Source organism: Doryrhamphus excisus, linkage group LG5 (assembly GCF_037039965.1).
Source record: "Doryrhamphus excisus strain RoL-2023G ecotype Guam linkage group LG5, RoL_Dexc_Guam_v1.1, whole genome shotgun sequence".
Taxonomy (NCBI): domain Eukaryota; kingdom Metazoa; phylum Chordata; class Actinopteri; order Syngnathiformes; family Syngnathidae; genus Doryrhamphus; species Doryrhamphus excisus.
Genome location: NC_136361.1, coordinates 2,745,899 through 2,764,770, shown reverse-complemented (window position 1 = coordinate 2,764,770; position 18,872 = coordinate 2,745,899). Strand labels below are relative to the sequence as shown.

At 42.6% G+C, this 18,872-nt stretch overlaps 1 protein-coding gene across 1 annotated transcript; it reads right to left on the bottom strand.

The window, feature by feature from the left end:
* Positions 1 to 15,477: 15,477 nt before the first annotated feature.
* LOC131108792 (uncharacterized) lies at positions 15,478 to 18,856 on the bottom strand. Its single transcript, XM_058060115.2, has 3 exons — positions 18,791 to 18,856; positions 17,336 to 17,557; positions 15,478 to 16,539 (listed from the first exon to the last, which is right to left on the bottom strand). The coding sequence occupies exons 2-3, from the start codon at positions 17,390 to 17,392 to the stop codon at positions 15,850 to 15,852; spliced, it is 747 nt and encodes a 248-aa protein (XP_057916098.2). The 5' UTR covers positions 17,393 to 17,557; positions 18,791 to 18,856; the 3' UTR covers positions 15,478 to 15,849.
* Positions 18,857 to 18,872: the final 16 nt, after the last annotated feature.

Below are 18,872 nucleotides of genomic sequence, written 5' to 3'. Positions count from 1 at the left end.
TGGTTTAAAAAAAAAAAGTCAACGTTGCCCCCCCCCCCCATCCAAATTCGATTAATCGGTTCCAGACACTCCAAAATATTAAAAATACATCCCATAGACACCCGGATGGAGCAATGTCAGTAGAAATTGCGTGTGAACGCTGAAGCCAAATGAAGAAGAATGAATGTTGAAATATCCTTGAATGCTGTTCACCGACTGAGAATCGAACCAGCCATCCTATCATGCACAGAATCTTACATGTCAATTGTACATTCATTTTGAAATGGGAAAAAAATGTCAAAATATGGAATGATGGAAAAAAAACATTTGACTACTGAATGAGAAGAGGACTAAGGATCGAACCAGCAATCATTGGCTTGGGAAATTGACAGAATATTACAGTAATGGACTACAAATATTGTTCTCAATGTTGGAATGGTTTGAAGCAGTTGAGCAAAGAGGGTGGAGTTAAACAAAAATGGCGGCTATAAGGATGGTTAAAATGTATACATACTGTATGAGAAGAGGACTAAGGATTGAACCAGCAATCATTAGCTTGGGAAATGGACAGAATATTACAGTAATGGACTACAAATATTGTTCTCAATGTTGGAATGGTTTGAAGCAGTTGAGCAAAGAGGGTGGAGTTAAACAAAAATGGCGGCTATTTGGATGGTTAAAATGTATACATACTGTATGAGAAGAGGACTAAGGATTGAACCAGCAATCATTAGCTTGGGAAATGGACCGAATATTACAGTAATGGACTAGAAATATTGTCCTCAATGTTGGAATGGTTTGAAGCAGTTGAGCAAAAGAGGGTGGAGTTAAACAAAAATGGCGGCCTCTAGGATGGTTGAAATGTATACATACTGTATAAGAAGAGGACTAGGGATCGAACCAGCAATCATTATCTTGGGAAATGGACCGAATATTACAGTAATTGACTAGAAATATTGTCCTCAATGTTGGAATGGTTTGAAGCAGTTGAGCAAAAGGGGTGGAGTTAAGACAAAAATGGCGGCGGGGATGGTTGTATGAGGACTAAGGATTGAACCAGCAATCATTGGCTTGGGAAAAGGGCAGAATGTTACGGTAATGAAAATTATTTTTTAAGGTTATTGAAAACATCAAGGTTAACAACAGGGTGGAGGATCGAACCAGCAACCTCCTTCCCATAAGGTGACGTGCACCGCGGCGTCAGACTGCGTATGTGGGGCTGTTCCTCGGCATGCACGAGTCTCAAGGCCGCATCATTAGAGTAAGAGGGCTGTAATTAGCGAGTCCATGCATATTAAACAGCACCCCCCCCCCCACAGAAGCTTTGAAAAGCAGCACTCTGCTGTCACTTGCAGCCAATAATCTGCCGCTAATGTCCAGAAGCTTCCATAAGGGTGATTAGCGACCAAAACCAAAAGTCAGGGAATCACTTGGGCCTTTATCTTTTTGATGGCGCCTTGCGGGCTAGCTAGCTATACGAGGGGCAAGTAATCACACCTTTAAAAAAAAAAAAAAGTGCTTTGATAGTTGACATTAAAAAGCATCTTTGACCAAAAATAGCAGATATGACGCAGCCTGTACATTTACATTATAGGCTGCTAAGAATGCTGTTTCAGGACCATGGAGAGAGTCACATGTGGTACATTTACAGGCTACTACATTTACAAGCAACTGAGAGTGGTGTTTCAGGACCATGGATAGAGTCAACTGTGGTACATTTACAGGCTACTAAGAGTGGTGTTTCAGGACCATGGACAGAGTCACCTGCGTTATATTAGCTGTATCTCCGTTTCTATTTATTTCTATGTTATCACTTTCATTCAGTCTTATTTTCCTAATTTTTATCCCTTAAGCTACAAAGTCATTATTTTACCCCCCCCCCCCCCCACCACCACCTCCCCTCCACACACACACACACACAAGAAGTTAGGAAAATAAAATGAATGATGGACAAGTATAAAGGGGTTGGATTAAGTAACATCTGATTCTTCCTACTCCTTCTCGGAGAAGTAGACATGCCTTAAAAAAGTGGTCCACATGCTCTTAGGTGTCTGGGCATGTGAGTCTGTGCTCCATTATCTCAGGGCATCGCCCCTCCCCCCTTGCATATGTTTCCTATATGAATCTATACGAGCTATTATACAATAAGAGGAAGCCTTTAGTTCAACGCAGAGCAGTTTAACACTAATACAACTTCAATAATTATCTTGTCATTCGTGACTGGGGGGGGGGTGCGAATGAGCTGGGAGGGGGTGGGGGGGTAAATAAAGCAGAAAATGAGGATCTTGACCTTTCTTTTACAGATATTCATGTCAGACTGTTGACGAGTCCAACCCTTATTTATTGCTTCTCCAAGCGTGTGCGCTGAGTGGAAGTCATAATCAAAGCAAAGTTATTGGGGGCAAAAGATCTCGGGTGTGCGGGGGGGGGGCGATGGCCGAGTTGGGATTTATGAACGCATGCACTGGCACACTTAACTGATGCCCACACACAAACACAAACACACACACACAAATGCACTCTAAGCAGCAGCAAATAACCCCTGCAACATGCCAGTTGTATTATTGAAAGACAGGATTATTTCAAAATAAAAGACATTAGAAGAGGGTTTACTGGTATGACTGGGCGTGTCCATTTTAAGCTCACTGTTCTAATCCATAAAACACAGCCTGGGCGTGCTTCCATGCTTGGAATTGATGAATTAGTTCATGGCGGAATAATAGAAATGGTCCAGCTAGGATGTAGCACCTCTGCTAAGCGATGCTAGCTACCACGGCTTCATTACAGTTTTTTTTTTTCAAAAATATATTCAAAAATCACATTTTATCAGCATTTAAAAAGTGCAAAAGGTTTGCCAAAGACCCCTGTGGCACCGCTACGGCTGCTCGGGGTTTGTGCTTGAATACAGAACACCTCACTGGCTCCTCCCATTGTATACTCCGGTATTTAGTTAGGACAAATCAGGTACAGATGGTTCAATAATTTGTTCAGATGAGGTAAAAATGCTACAATCAAGTCATATGAAGTCATATAAAGGGGACTATAGGGGTGTTATTTCATGTCTGTAGGGCTCTCAAGTTAAAAACCTGTATTTAGAAGGTTGTAAACAGGTTATCAAGATTCCAAGTCAAGCATTTCCAGCATTTCATTTCAAAAGGTAAACAAATCCAAAGCTCCAAAGCTGTCTGCTGAAAATAAACAATAAAGAAGTCCAAAAACCTATCCCTGAGTTTCTCCGATGGAATCATGGAAAGGCCAAGTGGGACAGAGACTTCCGAGAGAGCTGCAGTGGCGACACCGAGATAATAGTGATGAATGAAGCGGTCATTAAAGAAGTATCGGGCGGCTAAGAAATATGAGCTCACATTTTATTGCAATCTTTTTTTGTCTGTTATAATTTCATATCTCCCCCCCCCCCCCCCCCACACACACACACACCTGTCTGATATATCGGGGTCAATACGGTATTAAAAACACAACCCACAGAAGAAAAACCACAAAGTGTGGTTTAAATCTTCCTGTGTGGTGCTCACTAGCCCTGCTGATAAGACTTCTTTTGCTCCGCTGTGACCCCCCCTGATGTTATATCCGCCCCCAGGGGGGGACATGGTCATTGAGCGCACACACACATACAACTGTCACTCGCACACGGCGTACGCATGACCTTCGCTTTCGTCTGCCTATCACCTGGCCTCTTCCATGTGGGGAGTCTGGGTGGGTGGGAGGTCTTTGAGGTGGATTATTGTATCACCATATGGTTTTACCTTGAACGAGGGTTGGGGGGGGGGGGGGCTCGTACAGACAGCACAGTAATCCTTGGTTCGTTGTTCAAACTTACTGCAGTGAAAACCAGTTTCCAACCTTCCAAGTTCTTTTTAACATTAGAGCCCTCCAGACATGAAATAACACCCCTATAGTCCCTTTTACACTCATATTACCCAACTTGGTTGGCCATAAGTGAAAATAAGACGAGGTGGAATAGCATACTAGCATTGGGAGTGTTCCTTATTGTTGTTGGTTTTTAGCTTCCTGTTCTGCACAGTACTTCCTGCGGTGGCTGGTAGCCTTCAAAAAGGTTAAAGTGAATTATTGGGTCATACAAGTTAAGATTGTACGGTTTGCATGATATTATGGTCAATTACAGTTTTTATCATCCTAGCTTAGCATCAGCATTTTGCAGCAATTTGAGGAAGTCACAATTACGACTTGAGAATGCCATCTAAAGCTGTTGACTGTGTTCGGATTCTACATAATAAGAGCGTATTTAACTCTTGACCTTGTTGTGAACCCCGCCTGCTATTTGGGGCGTCCCGCGGCAGGTCCAATTGCTTTCTCATCTTGCTCGCTTGGGAGATGAAATGTTTGCGCTTCTCATCCAAAAAGTATTGAAGCGCCGCTGGTGACATTTCATCTCCCAAAATGGTCAAAGATGGGAAAACAGATGAAAAGAGAAGGCTGTTTGGACATTAAAAAAGTAAATAAAAATAAATTACTATAGGAATTGACTTTCTTAAAGTGACCACAACACTAATATCAGCAATAACGGAAATTATATGCAAGTAATCAGCATGCAGATAGAACAGCAACTTAGCAAGCACAAGCGATATAGCAAGGAGTGACTGACATCTGGCAATCAATATGCTTCTTCTCCGCTCATTCCCCCTCAAGGTTTCCGTCTTATTCCTCCTTTTTCCTCTCCTGCAAGGCACAAAAGCTTTGAACGGCCATGATGGTTATTGGCTGATGGCGGCGCAAGGCTAAAAAGGAGGAGAAGATTCATGGTGACCTCTTTCAAGCCATCGTGTGGTGCATTAGTGGGAGCAGCGCGACCATTCCCACGTTATTTATCTTTTTCCACCCCCGGACAGTGATGGCCTTCCAGCACAAAGGAGCTACAGGAAGTAGAGCTAAAGACTATTGATGTGGTCACAGGAGGTTGCTGGCGTGAATGATAATCAGTGCGAGGTGAAGCAATGTCAGTTGTGTCATATCATAGTCGGCCAAATCGCTCCTCCCACCGGTTATCGGCGATAACCACCACCTCACTCATAAGATTATGTAATTTACATGGTTTTAATCCTAATTTGTATTCGGAATATCAGTCACCATCACTTGGAAATAATCCACCAAGTGAAAAGAAGGACCCAGGTTCCCTCCATGTCAAGACCGCATCCAAAATAGATGCCCCCACCCACCTCCACTGCCTCCTACTGAAGCATGGCAGCTCCACTTGGAGGTCCCCCAAGGTCCTCCAAGACCGCCCAGCTCCTCACCCATCATTCAAGGTGAGCCCAGACACCCATGACCTTGGGTACCGGCACCTGCTAGGGGTCGATTATATGCTTCACATACATTTTTGTTATGTAGAGCAGCATAATAAAAACATTCATTCATTTATTTTCTACCGCTTATCCTCACGAGGGTCGCGGGGGGTGCTGGAGCCTATCCCAGCTGTCTTCGAGCGAGAGGCGGGGTACACTCTGGACTGGTGGCCAGCCAATCACAGGGCACGGCCTGCACGTCTGACTCATGGTGTCATCTTACAAATAACATTTACCTCATCACACAGCAACTTAACACCCAAAAGGTGCCATTAATTTGTTAATTTTCTACCGCTTATCCTCACGAGGGTTGCATGGGGGGTGCTGGAGCCTATCCCAGCTGTCTTCAAGCGAGAGGCGGGGAACACCCTGGACTGGTGGCCAGCCAATCACAGGGCACATATAGACAAACAACCATTCACACTCACATTCATACCTATGGACAATTTGGAGTGGCTAATTAACCTAGCATGTTTTTGGAATGCGGGAGGAAACCGGAGTACCCGGAGAAAACCCACACATGCGCGGGGAGAACATGCAAACTCCACACAGAGATGGTAGAGGGTGGGGAAAGACAAAAGAAGAAGCCAAAAAGTTACCACTTCCACACAAAATAGGAGAACTCATTCATTCATTTTCTACCACTTTTCCTCACAAGGGTTGCAGGAGTGCTGGAGCCTATCCCAGCTGTTTTCAGGCAAGAGGCGGTGTACACCCTGGACTGGTGGCCAGCCAATCACAGGGCACATATAGACAAACAACCATTCACACTCTCATTCATACCTGTGGACAATTTGGAGTCGCTAATTAACCTAGCATGTTTTTGGAATGTGGGAGGAAACCGGAGTACCCGGAGAAAACCCACGCATGCACGGGGAGAACATGCAAACTCCACACAGAGATGGCCGAGAGTGGAATTGAACCCTGGTCTCCTAGCTGTGAGGTCTGCATGCTAACCACTCATGCACTCACCGTGCAGCCCTACTTCACATTATGTCATTTATTTAATGTAGTGATGTATTAGGGGCGCGACAGTACTGGCAACCCAAAGTACTTGGGTCCGAGAAGTTGTACTACAAACAGGAAGTACCTGCTGAAGAGTTGGCTTCTTCCTAGTCCTTTTCTGAATCGAGCTGGTGTAACCATGAAGTACTACAGTACTCCAGTTTTGGGCGTGTTAGAAGTACGTAAACCTTGCCATGGAGGTGTCACAGTTGAACCCCACGGTTTCAGCCGCCCACCCCGCCATCCGTCTCTCTGGATCCAAATCCAAACAGTCTTTTGTCCAAGGTCGATTGGCGCTTTGAGGATCTCTTTAGTCGCTCTTGACTGAAGCCGGTCTTTGTCTCCGGCGTGCCAAATATGACAGGAGGGCAAATAAACCATCCCAGAATCCTTAGAGCGAGGCGGCGCCAGCAGACATTGTGCTTGGCTGGCTGCCTGCTTCCATGAGAAGATTCTTTCATTTGCGGCGGCTTTAGCCTCTCCGCGGGGGGGCGGAGTTTGAGCCGAGGGTTGTGAGCCGAGTTTTTCTTGTCTTAACCGAGTCCTATTTGAATTAGAAATGTGTACTTTAGTCCCGTTTTGGATAAAGAACGCTAAAGTACGCTTGTGGCGGTGGTGGCTTCACCAAGGCTTAGCGATGAACGTCCTTGACTCGACAACTCCATCACGGAGCTGTGATGATGTGAAGCCATTTTGTTGAACGAGAGGGCAGGAAGTAACAAAAGGTTGATGATTTGGTGCCGAGATTAGCAGCTTGGATTTGAATTGAGTCCATAAGCCCTGCCTAAGGTGCAGTAGTCCGCTGTAAAAAGTTCCAAGTATAGTTTGGAATATCTGACATGATGTCTTTGCACGGGCGGCACGGCGGTCGAGTGGTTAGCATTCAGACCTCACAGCTAGGAGACCAGTCCAGGGCATAACCCCGACAGCTGGGATAGGCTCCAGCACCCGCCCACGCGACCCTGTGAGGATAAGCGGTAGAAAATGAATGACTGAATAACATGAAGTAATAAATACAGTACAAAGTATAGTACAGAGTTGAAGCATCATGCAGATAACTTTGGCTAACTCCGACACGTAGCTACGTGGCAACCGTGACGCCCACATCCATCATGCACCAGCGCCCCCCCCCCCCCCCCCCCCTGAGTGCAGCGATCAGGTTGCTGGATCCCACAGCCTATGTTTAGTTCAATGTCAGGAGGACGAGCGAGTATAGAACGCCGTGTCAGCGTTATGGATAGATGCTGATAAACGCCGTGTTCCCTTTGTAGCTTTTATCATTGGCGCGATAAAGACGCTGGAAAAAATGTCTATTTTTTGCAATAAGACATTTTTGATATAAGACCCAGAAATACTACTGGTGTACCTAATGCTATGTCCTGTGAGTGTGTCACCTCTGCACTTGAAATAGTAGAAATTTTGCGAAATCAATTAATAAAAGTTAAAAAAGTTGTATTTCAACGACAAAAAACGGAATTGATCTGTGGCGGTTGAGTTGACATGCTGGCGTGCCAGATGACTGCTAATTGCTGCACCGCGCCAAGCCATCACATATCACAAGCAGATGACTCGGATCCGAATACGCCGCTGACCAACATCGCCTTTAATTTGCCGCCAAATCGCCTTAACAAAGTTAGCTAATACGTTTATGTTAACTACGAGCTCCTTCTTCCTGTGGCGGTAACCTTCCACTTCCTGTCGAAACACCCCATTGCTCGGCTTAATGAGGGCAGGATACGCTCACTCTGACAGGAACTGCTTCCTTCCATCCTGGATTCCCAGATAGCGTCTGTTATTAAGTAAATGAGTTCGCGCTTCATGGTGCGCTTTTGGATATCAGATAGTCGGGACTTAAGGTTAATGAAGGGGCCGCTCAGTTGGAAACAGCAAACCCAGTACGGGCGCCCCTTTGACCCCCCATCTCTTTCAGGATCGGGGTCTTGACTTGTACATGCGGCGGGACGGGTGAACCACCTCGGGGTTTAAACCTCAAACTGTTTTTTTTCGAGGATCCAACAAGCTGGTTAGCGGATGATAACGCTGGCGTGACTTTCAAATTTCAAAACCGTTGTTGGAGAACCGAAGATACCGAATGGCGTCAACATGGAGGTCGCCATTTTTCCTGTCATTACTGTTAAGTGCAAAAAAAGAACCCACTTAGACTCCCCTTTGTACCGTTAGACCAGGGGTCAGCAACCCATGGCTCCAGAGCCGCATGTGTTTAACACCCGACCTTGTTGGGGCCAGAGTCAACATGTTTGTCAACAAATGTAAACGGACTTTACACATATATATATATATATATATATATATATATATATATCCCACATTCCAAAAACATGCTAGGTTAATTAGCGACTCCAAATTGTCCATAGGTATGAATGTGAGTGTGAATGGTTGTTTGTCTATATGTGCCCTGTGATTGGCTGGCCACCAGTCCAGGGTGTACCCCGCCTCTCGCCCGAAAACAGCTGGGATAGGCTCCAGCACTCCTGCAACCCTTGTGAGGAAAAGTGGTAGAAAATGAATGAATGAGTTCTCCTCCTATTTTGTGTGGAAGTGGTAACTTTTTGGCTTCTTCTTTTGTCTTTCCCCACCCTCTACCATCTCTGTGTGGAGTTTGCATGTTCTCCCCGCGCATGTGTGGGTTTTCTCCGGGTACTCCGGTTTCCTCCCACATTCCAAAAACATGCTAGGTTAATTAGCGACTCCAAATCGTCCATAGGTATAAATGTGAGTGTGAATGGTTGTTTGTCTATATGTGCCCTGTGATTGGCTGGCCACCAGTCCAGGGTGTACCCCGCCTCTTGCCCGAAAACAGCTGGGATAGGCTCCAGCACTCCTGCAACCCTTGTGAGGATAAGCGGTAGAAAATGAATGAATGAAAGGTTGCCGACCCCTTCGTTAAACCAACATCATATGGAGCGTTTTTGGCCATATATCCTGTACTTTGTTTTTGTTAGCCCCGTTTTGGGTGTGATTTGGTTTAGGCAAACTTTTGCCTCAGTTTTCATACGAATCTAAGCTCTGCTTCTTCCTGCTTTTTCAGTGCTAGCCTATGTAGCTCTCTTTGGCCCCGTGGAGGGTTATTTAGCAGTCGCACGGAGAGTGAGTCAGCAGCACTGAAACAATGATAGCTCCTCTACAGGATTTCATTAAACGGATGTTCCTAATAAAAAGTCCTGTCACAAATTTGACAGTAATTTCACTTTCCACGCGGCGGCTAAATGACGTTAATTACGGCTTGTAACGAGCGCCAGGGGTTGACAGAGAATGGCACGGCTCCTTTCATTCTGTCAAATGTAATCACAATTACAGGATTTTTTTTTTTTTTTTTAGTCCCGTCCCCGATTAAAAGGTACCTTATTTCATTTCCTGTCAGGTGACTTGATAGACACGAGGACAGCCGCCCCGCAGCGACCTCGGAGGTCAACCTATTCACAAGCTGATTAAAGCTTCTGTTATTCTCCTTCGCTCTGTGGGAAGTCTCCACTTGGAATATTCCTCCATTCCCACTCCAGCCGCCGTCTGAGCCGCTTCCCGCCCCTCAACACTTGTGCTGACGTTGGGGATCTTCCAGCGCACACAGAAGGATGAAAGGAGCAGCTCTTGTGCGCCATTACTATCAAACGTGTTTCTACAAATGATGAAGCACCGCCTCAACTTTTGATGCGGCTCATTAAGCATTCATGATGCCAACGGAGGACCACCTCCGGGGGAGAACGTCATGTAGCAAATTAGTGGGAAGCTCCTTGACGCTGGCTGAAAGGGGTTTGGGAAAGTCAAGCGTCATCGCAAATAAAAGTGTCAGCGCAAATACGACCCGTGCACCCGGATCGTAAAACGGCAATCAATAAAAAGCACCGCAGGTAAAACTTTAGTGACGCTAATAAAAAAAAAAAAGTATGGTACCCATCCATTTAAATATTTTAAAATCCTGATAAAAATAAATATTTTATAATATTTATAATATCTATATAATATATAGAATATATTATAAAATATATAATATTTTTCTAATTTGAGTACTTTTTTTTTTTTTTTTTTTTTTTTTTTTAAATGGTACCCATCCATTTAAATATTTAAAAATCCTGATAAAAATATTTTATAATATTTATAACATCTATATAATATATAGAATATATTATAACATATACTATAATATTTTTCTACTTTGAGTACTTTTTAAAAATGGTACCCATTCATTTAAATATTTAAGAATCCCGATAAAAATATTTTATAATATCTATATAATATATACAATAGGAGTGTAAAGGTGACTATAGGGGTGCTATTTCACCACTGAGGGCTCTATCTTTTATTGTCTGTTTAGTTTCCATTTCCTCTGTCTACTATATTGGCTAATAGGAGTGTAAAGGGGACTATAGGGGTGCTATTTCACCACTGGGGGCTCTATTTCTTATTTTCTGTTTAGTTTCCTTTTCCTCTGTCTACTACTATATTGGCTAGTAGGCGTGTAAAGGTGACTATAGGGGTGCTATTTCACTACTGGGAGCTCTAAGTCTTATTTTCTGTTTAGTTTCCATTTCCTCTGTCCACTACATTGGCTAATAGGAGTGTAAAGGTGACTATAGGGGTGCTATTTCGCCACTTGGGGCTCTATGTCTTATTTTGTGTTTAGTTTCCATTTCCTCTGTTTACTATATTGGCTAATAGGAGTGCAAAGGTGAATATAGGGGTGCTATTTCACCACTGGGGGCTCTATGTCTTATGGTCTGTTTAGTTTCCATTTCCTCTGTCTACTATATTGGCTAATAGGAGTGTAAAGGTGACTATAGGGGTGCTATTTCGCCACTTGGGGCTCTATGTCTTATTTTGTGTTTAGTTTCCATTTCCTCTGTTTACTATATTGGCTAGTAGGCGTGTAAAGGTGAATATAGGGGTGCTATTTCACCACTGGGGGCTCTATGTCTTATGGTCTGTTTAGTTTCCATTTCCTCTGTCCACTATGTTGGCTAATAGGAGTGTAAAGGGGACTATAGGGGTGCTATTTCACCACTGGGGGCTCTATGTCTTATTTTCTGTTTAGTTTCCATTTCCTCTGTCTCCTACTATATTGGCTAATAGGAGTGTAAAGGTGAATATAGGGGTGCTATTTCACCACTGAGGGCTCTATCTTTTATTGTCTGTTTAGTTTTCATTTCCTCGGTCCACTATGTTGGCTAATAGGAGTGTAAAGGGGACTATAGGGGTGCTATTTCGCCACTGGGGGCTCTATGTCTTATTTTCTGTTTAGTTTCCATTTCCTCTGTCTACTACTATACTGGCTAATAGGAGTGTAAAGGTGGATATAGGGGTGCTATTTCACCACTGGGAGCTCTATGTCTTATTTTCTGTTTAGTTTCCATTTCCTCTGTCTACTACTATATTGGCTAGTAGGCGTGTAAAGGTGACTATAGGGGTGCTATTTCACTACTGGGAGCTCTATGTCTTATTTTCTGTTTAGTTTCCATGTAATCTGTCTACTATATTGGCTAATAAGAGCGTAAAGGTGACTATAGGGGTGCTATTTCGCCACTCGGGGCTCTATGTCTTATTTTGTGTTTAGTTTCCATTTAATCTGTCTACTATATTGGCTAATTTGAGTCTAAAGGTGACTATAGGGGTGCTATTTCACCACTGGGGGCTCTAATAATGTTAAAAAAACATATTTAGTTCATGAGCAAGGCACGCTAGCAGAAAGAATAAAAGGTGTGCTGCATGCTTTAACTTGGGAAGAATTGAGTAGTCCAAATAAAAAGAAAACAAAGCATTGCTTTAGTTGATGTTAAGATAAATGGCGGATAAAAGGCATCCTGCAGGTCATTTTTCCTCATTAACATTAACAATTGTGCCAGTTTTTACGTGACTTTGCCATTTTGGGCTGATTGAAGGAATAGAGATGACATTTGTAAATTGTTTTAAAAATAGATATGTCCTACAACAACAAAAAAAAAACGGAAAATGCATCGGATCTCTTAAGCTAATTTGTTTCGAGTCAAGCTTAATACTTTGCTATGACCTTCATGACTCCCACTCACATAGCACAATCAAGAGTTAGATATGACTCACATCAGATGACTACACCAACACAACTTAATAATCACACAATACATGAAAATGTGTATAAATACCATATATTACCATGTTTTCTGTTTAGTTCCCATTTCCTCTGTTTACTAAATTGGCTATTAGGAGTGCAAAGGTGACTATAGGGGTGCTATTTCACAACTGGGAGCTCTATGTCTTATTTTCTGTTTACTTTCGATGTAATCTGTCTACTATATTGGCTAATAGGAGTGTAAAGGTGAATATAGGGGTGCTATTTCACCACTGAGGGCTCTATCTTTTATTGTCTGTTGAGTTTCCATTTCATGACTCCCACTCACCTAGCACAATCAAGAGTTAGATATGACGCACATCAGATGACTACACCAACACAACTTAATAATCACACAATACATGAAAATGTGTATAAATACCATATATTACCATGTGCATGCCGGTTTGAATTCCTCGTCCCAAGCCTCCTAGCAGGCAGAAAGAGGGTTCACTCTGCGTTGGTTTCAGCACCTTTGAGTCCATAGTGAGCCCTCTTCAGTCAGTCATGCAGTCTCTGTGTCGGTGGGTGGAGGCGGGGCTGGAAGCGTACACACAGAGTGCAACGTAGTGGAAAATCAATTCGTATATATTGTCGTTGAACAACAAAAGCAGTAATTTTACAAGAATATAGTCAAAATATTACAAGGAAAATAAATATTTGCTCTCCTGCTTTGTCCTTATTAATAGAAAATATACTGTATAGTATCTATACTTAATGCCCTATATTTACTTCTTTATAGTACACATAAAATACAAACACTATCTGGTGTTTATGTTATAGCCCTATATAAATTGTAGCATCTCAAAATAGTCGCAAGTCAGATTCCCAAGAAGTGGATAAGGTCAGTTGATGGCGCCCGTACTCGACGCTAAAGTGGTGTTAAAAAGGTCAGCGCCGCGACGCTGTTCCCGGTTGAACTCATTCATTTTGTGCAAAATCAAAAAGGGCCCACACGGCCGCCGTGAAAGCTGCTGATGAGTTGCTTGCATGGAACGTCAGGCATGATGACGAGGAGCCATCTAATAAGCATCGATTCCACGGAGAGCATGCGGGGGGGGGTGCTTTCTTTCTGTTATTGCTGCAGGAGATCTTCCCGTGGCGGCGGCGGCGCCTCGATCCGTGCGAGCTTTCACATTAGGCTTAAATCATGCGTTTAATTGCGGTAGACATGATTGGAAACGATTCCAATAATGTGCTTCCAAGCAGGCAGCAAAGCAAAGCAGAGAGAAAATGATGAGTAGAAGAACAAGAAAAGGGGGTGTGGGTGGGGTGGTGGTGGTTTGGGGGGGGGGGTCTTTTCAGTGGGCCAGCCAAGCAGCAATTGCTGTGCACAGTTGAGCAGTGGAGATAAGCCACAAAGCAGATGCCTGCATATCAAGTGCTTCGCCTTCGTTGCCACATTTCCAATAGCTGACTCACAGCCCTGATTTGCCCACAGGAGACGTGTGTGTGTTTGTGACAGTGGACCGCGTGTGTGTGTGTGTGTGTGTGTGTGGGTAGGGTGAGACAAAGAAGGCATCGTCTTTGAAAAGGGGTCACAAAGTGGTTATTACCTGTGACAGGTAGAGTGCAGGCGGCATCGATCATGGACACGGTTTGAGGGATGCTGGGAGAAGACAAGGCCAAGCTCGGACCGCCAACTTTGGTGATCAGGTGCCGACAGGGGGGGGGGGGGGCGATGCTCCTGGAACAGAAAGTGATGGCTGACACGGGGGAAAAACACGGGAAGTGAAGCGGCTTTTGCAAATGCAAACAAGGGGAAGCGGAGCATCGCTACACGAGTGCTGCTGATGTCGCTCGTGCTGAGTAAGCACATGCAAATGCCAGATGGATGTTGCGCGGTTATCGATCGGAGGACGCCACTCTAATCAATTCTTGGCCCAAGGAGTCATCGGAGGATTTGTGCACCATGTCCATCTTATTTGCCCTCAATCTTTCTATACTTGTTTTTTTTTTTTTTTTTTTCTGGATGGATATTTCCGTTTTTTGTTTTTTTAAGCGTGTTCGCCTTTTCAAACTGTGGCCCTCCATCCCAAGGACACTTTTGAGTCATTAGTTTTATATTTCAAGACATTTCGGTGGCCTTGAAAAAAAAAAGCGGGTACAGAAAAAATTAACTAGCTAACATAATTTAAAATTTCCCATTAAAAAAAAAAATTATTATTTTTTATCCACAACTTTTAAACCTTCCTGCAATGTCAAGTAACACATGGAACAAGTTTTGTGCCTCCATTATATATCTTGGCTATCAAAGTAAAAAAATCATAAAAATGGCTAAATTAACTCCAATAATGTAAATGAAGCTAAATTAAACTAAAATATATGTTATATTTTGCTATTATTTGTTGTAGCGCCACCCCAGGATGCAGAAACATCAGCTGATGTCATCAAAAAAAGGTCTTAGGAGTCCAAACCTGAGCTCCCAAAGAGTGGCATGGTTCACTGACACAACAAAACACAAAAGTCCACAGCAACGCAAAAATCCAGAGTGCCATAAACTCACCATTTAGATCACTTCCTGTAATCCCACACAGTCCCAGTCCCAGTCTTGTGCTTAAGCCTACTGATTGCTAACGAGGACCAGCTGAGGCCACAAGCAGTCTCAGGACCAGGTCAAGAGACCTGACAACTGTGCTAAACAGGAGCTGGAAATACCAAAATAAGAGCACAATTAAAAGGAAACGGCGGCAAACAAAGGAAAAAGCACACCGGGGGTGTCAAACCTGCGTCACGCAGGTCCGAGACACAGCAGGTTTTCATTCGGAAAGCAGGTGATTTTAGTGATCTTTGATGATCTTTAATGACCTTTAATTTGAAGGAGGTTTCATTCATTAAATCAGCTGCTGGTGGCGGAGAAAACCTGCGGTGTCTCGGCCGTCCATGACACGAGTTTGACACCTGTGGACTCGAACCTGTCATGTGGAACATGACAGCTATGAAAGTAAAAAAAATGTATATAAAAAAAAAAAAAGGTCCAAATAAAACATGGACGATATTCATTTATTGCTATTATTTTTAATAATAAGACATGAACGGGACGTTTTGTAGTTCATTTTTTGATTAGAGCGTGAAGCAGCAGTTTTTGACAATTTTTTCTTGGGTTTCGTGATGAAAATGACGACAAAATGGAGAGTGGAGTGATTCATTTTACGCGGTGTGAACGATGTGTTCCACGCAGCAATAAATAGCAGCTAGCTTGATGGTGCACCGTGAGAAAATGGCTACCGCCATGAGGTGTTGAAAGGGCTTTCTTAGTATTTGTTTTCCTTTTAATTGTAGTAATTGTTTTTTTTTTTACTCTGTCAAGCACTTTGTGTTGCATGTCTTTGCAGGAAAAGTGCAATACAAATAAAGTTGATTTGATTTGAAGTCCAGCTCATAGGGAACAAGGTAAAGAGAGGGAGGTCTCGGTTCCTGGTCTTGGGCTGCATATGCATATGCTTATGATGCGGGACGATGGTTGAGATCCTCCTCTGCTCCTCGGACCACCTCAACAAAAGCCATCCCCGAATCTTGTGGTGCGTTCAGGTTATGGGACGTCTCGCCGTTCTCTGCCACTCGACAGCAGTTCTCATTCTGCAGTTTTGCGATGAGGCGGTTCTTTTCCTGAACGAGCCGCCGCATGCGCTGATGGAGACGATCCATGGTAATTCTGAAGTAGGCGATGATGTCCAAATTGTGCCTCTGCATGCCCTCCATCTCCATTTGGAACTGGGCGGCCATGTCGTCCATGCGCCACTGCATGTTCTCCCGCTGGGTCTGAAACTGGTCGGCGGTCTCCTGCTCCCTGAAGGCCCACCACTGCTGCCACTCGGCGTTGACGGCTGCCACCAAGTCGTTTGAGTCGTCCTCCCAGGACTTTTTCAGCTGCTGGTACGCTTCCTTCCACGACTTGTTGACCAACGCCGTGACCATCTCGGCGTCGGCGAGAGCGCTGACGAGGAAGGTCACTTCCTCCTCTTTTTCTTTCAGCTTTTTCTCCATCTCTGGGACACTCTCCCCGGCTGGGGAATCTGACGCAGCTTTGGGGGGGGCGTCGTCACACCCGTTAGCCGGGGCCCCTTTAAGGCCGCTTGGTTGAGGAGCGTGACAAACTTCCGCTGGTTCCTGTTGCTGGTGACGTTGTTGAGTCTGGAAGGCAAGGTTAAAGGTCGCCATTTTTATATTTTCACATCATAAAATTTTTGATATTTAATATGTTATATTTCAACATGAATAGCTTTTTTATTTATATATATTTATTTTATATGTATATATTTTATTTATTGTTTATATATATTATTTATATAATATTAGAACATTTCTCAAGTATAATTGTCCCAGAATTTTTTCGTTTTCTCATAACACAAAAATAAAAAGACCACAACTTATTTTTTGCTTTAGTTTTTCATCTTTATGCTACTAAAATAAATTTAATAATAATAAATAAAATAATTCAAAAATAAAATTGACTTTTTTTCTTTTAAGAGTATATTTTTTATTGAAATATATTGACTTTATTCTTATAAAAGTTCATTTCAGTTGTTATGACTAATTATTAGTAATTATGACTTTTTTCCCATAATATTTTGACTTTATTCTTATAAAAGTTCATTTCAGTTGTTATGACTAATTATTAGAAATTTTGACTTTATTCTTATAAAAGTTCATTTCAGTTGTTATGACTAATTATTAGAAATTTTGACTTTATTCTTATAAAAGTTCATTTCAGTTGTTATGACTAATTATTAGTAATTATGACTTTATTCCCATAATATTTTGACTTTATTCTGGTAACATTATAACTTAACATAATTTTCCCTCCATTATAACAATTATATTTGTTGTTTTGTTTGCTTTTCTGTAATTCTGTCATTCTAACAAATTCAACTCAAAGACTATAAGTCCTCCATTACTCAGAATGATGAGTCAGCAAAAAGGAACTCACCAATAGCGCCGCATTCTCAGAGTTCTCTTGGTTTGCTGGCCTTATTATTTCCTCCATCGCCGTTTAGCGTCCTTTATTGCTGCACAAAAGTCTGGCAAGTTGACGCACTTTTTCTAGCGAATGGTGATGGATGGCATGCTTCCCTGGGAAACCTCCTCCTCCTCCTCCTCTTCCTGGCATGGAAGTCATGGAAATTTCAAGTAAAGCCGCCGATGGAAGACGCTGAAGTCATAAAGGCGCAAAGTCGCAGTCACAAAGGACGAAAGACTGAACAAGATGAAAGGGGGTGATGGCACGTTCCAAATATTTCTACATCCCCGGCTGACACTTCGATGACTCAGCAAATCCCAACCAAGCGTTCTTACCTTGTACCTCTGTATTTGTACTACAGTACTTCCTCTTGTACTGTCAATAAATGATTCCAGACCCGATTGTGGCTATCAATTTCCGGAAATCTTGTTGGATAGAGCATTGAAAAACCTGTTTAAATCAGTTTTTACCCTTATTAGAGCCCTCTAAACATGAAATAACACCCCTATATTTACATTTACACTTACATTACCCTATGTAGTAGTCATAATAAGCAAAAATTAGACATAAGGCATTAATAAAACTCATGCTCATGTGTAAATACGCTATGGTGTTTTGGGAGCAGACTAAAAATCCAGTACTACAATCCCTCGTTTATCACTGTGATGAGTGTATTTCTGCAAAGTAGGATTCCTGATTTACTAAAAGAATATTTTCCTAGCTGCAGCATAGACAACCTGTTAATGACCTTCTAAATAAAGTTTTTAACATTACTAGAGCCCTGTGAATATGAAATAACACCCCTATATTTACATTTACACTTCCATTACCCAATGTAGTAGACATAATAAGCAAAAATAAGACATATAAGGCATAAATAAGACTCATGCTCATGTGTAAATGTGCTATGGTGTTTTGGGAGCAGATTGGGTGGCGGACAGAGTTTTAGCTTAGCTTGGGCTAAAGATCCAGAACTACAATCCCTCGTTTATCACTGTGATGAATGTATTCCTGATTTACTAATGGAATATTTTCATGATTGCAGCATGGAAAACCTGTTAATGACCTTCTAAATACCGTTTTTTAACATTATTAGAGCCCTCTCAACATGAAATAACACCCCTATAGTCACTTTTCCATGACTATTATCCAATATAGGAGACATAATAAAAGAAAATGGGACATTTATGATGTACTTTAACTAAAACTTGTGTTGCTGTAAATATGTTCGGGCGATCTCGTGAGCACTTTCAATTTATCTTCGAAATAATTGGGGTTTGTTTTACTTAATTTAGCCATTTTTATACTAGAATATGCTTCAAAATGTCATATTTTGGTAAAATATGCATTTCCTTCTATTATCCCATGAGAATAGGGATACAATTCATTCCTGAAATGTTATGTTCATAAAGAACAGATACTCACCTTCCTCCTCGTGAAGATTCCAAACCGGATGTCCAAGGATGTAGATGACCCCCCCGCCCCGACCTTTCCTCTCCTTCCTGGA

Coding starts and splice junctions, on each gene's coding strand:
- LOC131108792 (XM_058060115.2), bottom strand. CDS start 17,392: ATGGAGGAAATAATAAGGCCAGCAAACCAAGAGAACTCTGAGAATGCG. Junction 16,540..17,335: donor CTGAGAATGCGGCGCTATTG/GTGAGTTCCTTT, acceptor CTTGCCTTCCAG/ACTCAACAACGTCACCAGCA.